General features: G+C 42.2%; 1 protein-coding gene across 1 annotated transcript; it reads right to left on the bottom strand.

The window, feature by feature from the left end:
* Positions 1–1,223: 1,223 nt before the first annotated feature.
* Positions 1,224–1,775, bottom strand: Cetn1 (centrin 1). Its single transcript, XM_015482258.2, has one exon. It carries the CDS (start codon positions 1,773–1,775, stop codon positions 1,257–1,259), a length of 519 nt encoding a protein of 172 aa, XP_015337744.1. The 3' UTR covers positions 1,224–1,256.
* Between the last annotated feature and the right edge of the window lie 1,367 nt (positions 1,776–3,142).

Here is a 3,142-nt window from a genome sequence, read left to right as displayed (position 1 = left end):
CACTCTGACATTGACTATATAGAGGGGGAATAAATCAAGTACCAAGAACCAAGAGGTTCTAAGAATTAGAAGGTAGGTAGTGGTTCATATCTAAGAGTAATAAAATGCATATAGTGGTTATTTTATACTACTGTAATAACTAAAATATCCATTTATCCATTGATCTTTCCAGGACAGATAAGTGAGCTTAAAATGTGTCAGAATTTTTTCTCTTTCCTTTTTTTTGGGGAGGTGGTGGAGCTGGAGATCAAACCCAGAAATAGATATTTAAAAACAGTTTCCTAAACTAAGACCTTGTTTGTAAATATTTACTTAAAAAAAATCATTAGCCAAGTGTGATAGTGCATGCCTGTAGTCCCTGCTCCCTGCTGCTCAGGAAAATAAGTTTGAGACCAGCCTGGACAACTTAGCAAGTCCCTGTTTCAAAAAAAATTTTTTTTTAAAAAGGTCTAGGGGTGAACTCAGTGGTAGAGCACCCCTGGGTTCAATCCCAATACTAAACACACACAAAATCATTAGTTAGCTTAATCTCATAAAGAAGATATATTTTGCTTGGATCAATATGAAATTTTATTTTTATTCTGTAGATCTTTTGGCCCTGGATAACCCTCAGTAGATAATTTACAGTCATTAAACATGGACCCATTTGCATTTGATGAAGCCAGGGAACAGTCTACATTGCCCAGTTTACTACCTCCCAAAGGCAAGCCTATACTTTAAAAACAGTGTCTTTCCTGAAGTCAGTAAATTCAGAAATGTCCATACTGTTTTTCTTCAAACCAGTATTCAGTTATGTGACAAGCAATGGCTTGAAGGACCTGCTGGCAGATTCTACCTCCTCATGCTAGAACGCTAACTTGAATTTAAGGAATGACATATGAAGCAAGATCATTTAAGACCACCAAAGAAGCGACATGGGAACCACATTTCTGTTTGCTGGAAGAAGTTGCTCATGTTTAATGGGTGTCCACCAGGTTTAGGCAAGCGGTGGGTGGACTCTAGTTTCAGAGCCCTTAAGTTAACCAATGGCACTGAAGGTTTGCTCTTTGAGAATTAAAAAAAAAAAAAAAAAGAAGAAAAGAAAAAGGAAGAAGAAAAAAAAAAGGAATTCAGGTTACAGGAATCTTTTAAATACCATAGTTGATTTCGAGGTTCGAAATCCATCAAGACAAACCAGAGAGGAAGGAGGGAATACAGACGCTGTCCTCCCCAGTTAAGCAAGGAACCCGGGGAGTCACTTGAGAGTCTGGCCGACTTTAATAGAGGTTGGTCTTTTTCATGATCTTGAGGAACTCCTCCTCGTTCACTTCGCCGTCTCCGTCGCGATCCGCTTCGTCGATCATCTCCTGCAGCTCCTCGTCCGTCAGGTTCTCCCCGAGCTCGGCGGCCACTCGCTTGAGGTTCTTGAAGGAGATCTTCCCGGTCTCGTCGTCGTCGAAGAGCCTGAAAGCCTTCATGATTTCTTCCTTGGTGTCTTTCTCCGACATCTTCTGAGTCATCACGGCCAAGAAGTCGTTGAAGCTGATCTTGCCCGTGCCCTCCCGGTCCACCTCGGAGATCATTTTCTTCAACTCTTCCTTCCTGGGCTCAAAGCCCAGCGCTCGCATGGCCACCTTGAGCTCCTTCACGTCGATGGTCCCGCTTCCGTCGGCATCGAAGAGGTCAAACGCTTCCCGAACTTCTTGCTTCTGGTCTTCAGTGAGTTCGGGCTTAGGACCCACCTTTTTCTTCTGGCTGGTGGAGGCCACGTTTGTCTTCTTGAAGCTGGAAGCCATCCTCCGGCGGCGGTTGTTACCTTGACGTCACCCACCGCGCATGCGCTCGGGCGCCCCCACGCGGAGCGCCCGGCTCCTGCACCTGCAGCCCCGCCGCCAGACCCCACCCAGCCCTGCCTCTTCTAGGGGTTTTTATTTCCACAGCCATCCACTGTTTATTGCCTTGTTTTATGATCAGTTTCCTTGAGTTGATACCTGAGCTGGCAAGAACTGCCTGGAGCCAAGATCGTCTTCTATAATTCATGGGTGCTTGCTGTTCCTTTTTCCAGGCTGTTGGTTTGCATCTACAGAACCTCTTTTATAAATTTACTTAGAAGTTCTTCTTTGCTCTTTCTCCATGCTAACTTTAAAAAAAAAAAAATTGGTCTGAGGTTACCCAAGGGCAAATTTAGGATAATCAAGATTGAGTTTGCTCACTTGGCATTAAACGCGGAAAAGAAGAAGGAAGAGAGAATATTAAAAGTCGCATCATGTGTTCAACTCAACATAAATGGAAAACAGATAAAATGGAAAAAGTTATGTATAAAATTTGTAGAAGATTGTCTCCTGACATTATGCTCAAACATAATAAAGCTTTTCTGGCACGTTTTCAAATATAAAATGTAATATCCAAATGTATGATTTACTTTTAGTGTTTCAATTGGACATCCTCGGGATAATTGTACTGGAATAACGGTCCTAATTTCATTCACTAGGCTTTTGATTTGAAGGGAGGGGAATTGAAATACTGCATTGTGATTTTTTAAATTGTTGTTGTTTGTTTTATTTTTGTTTCTTGTTTTGTTGGTCCTGAGGATTGAACCCAGAGGCACTTTACCACTGAGCTAAGTACCCAGCCATTTTTAGTTTTTATTTTGAGATAGGGTATCATTAAATTGCTGAGGCTGACCTGGAACTTGAAATCCTCCTGCCTCAGTCTCCTGAATTTCTAGGATTACAGGCAGCTGCCACGAAACAAGTGTAGTTTTCTTTTCTTTTTTAAATACTAGCAGCACTTTTTTTATTGTACTTTTCATTTTTAATTTTGACACAGGGTCTGGCTAAATTGCTAAGACTGGCTTCAAACTAGCAATCCTCCTGCCTCAGCCTCACCAGTTTTGGGATTACAGTAGTGGGCCATCACTCCATGCCCTAGCAGCGTTTTTACTGTTGCAGTCTGACTCATCCAGTCAGGTTTGTACTGAAACCCACATTCTGATAACTCTCCTTTGACAGTGGATAAGGGAGGAGAAGAAGCTGGGTATGCTGGGACCCAAAAATACTCTTGGAAATAAAGGGGTCCTTTTGCCAATCAAAGGAGAGAGAAAAATGAAAATTAAGAAAAAGTTACTAGGAGAAGGAAGATGGCGGCGAGGGGAGTGCATTGC

Source organism: Marmota marmota, unplaced genomic scaffold (assembly GCF_001458135.2).
Source record: "Marmota marmota marmota unplaced genomic scaffold, marMar, whole genome shotgun sequence".
Taxonomy (NCBI): domain Eukaryota; kingdom Metazoa; phylum Chordata; class Mammalia; order Rodentia; family Sciuridae; genus Marmota; species Marmota marmota.
This window is presented reverse-complemented; position numbering and strand designations above follow the sequence as displayed.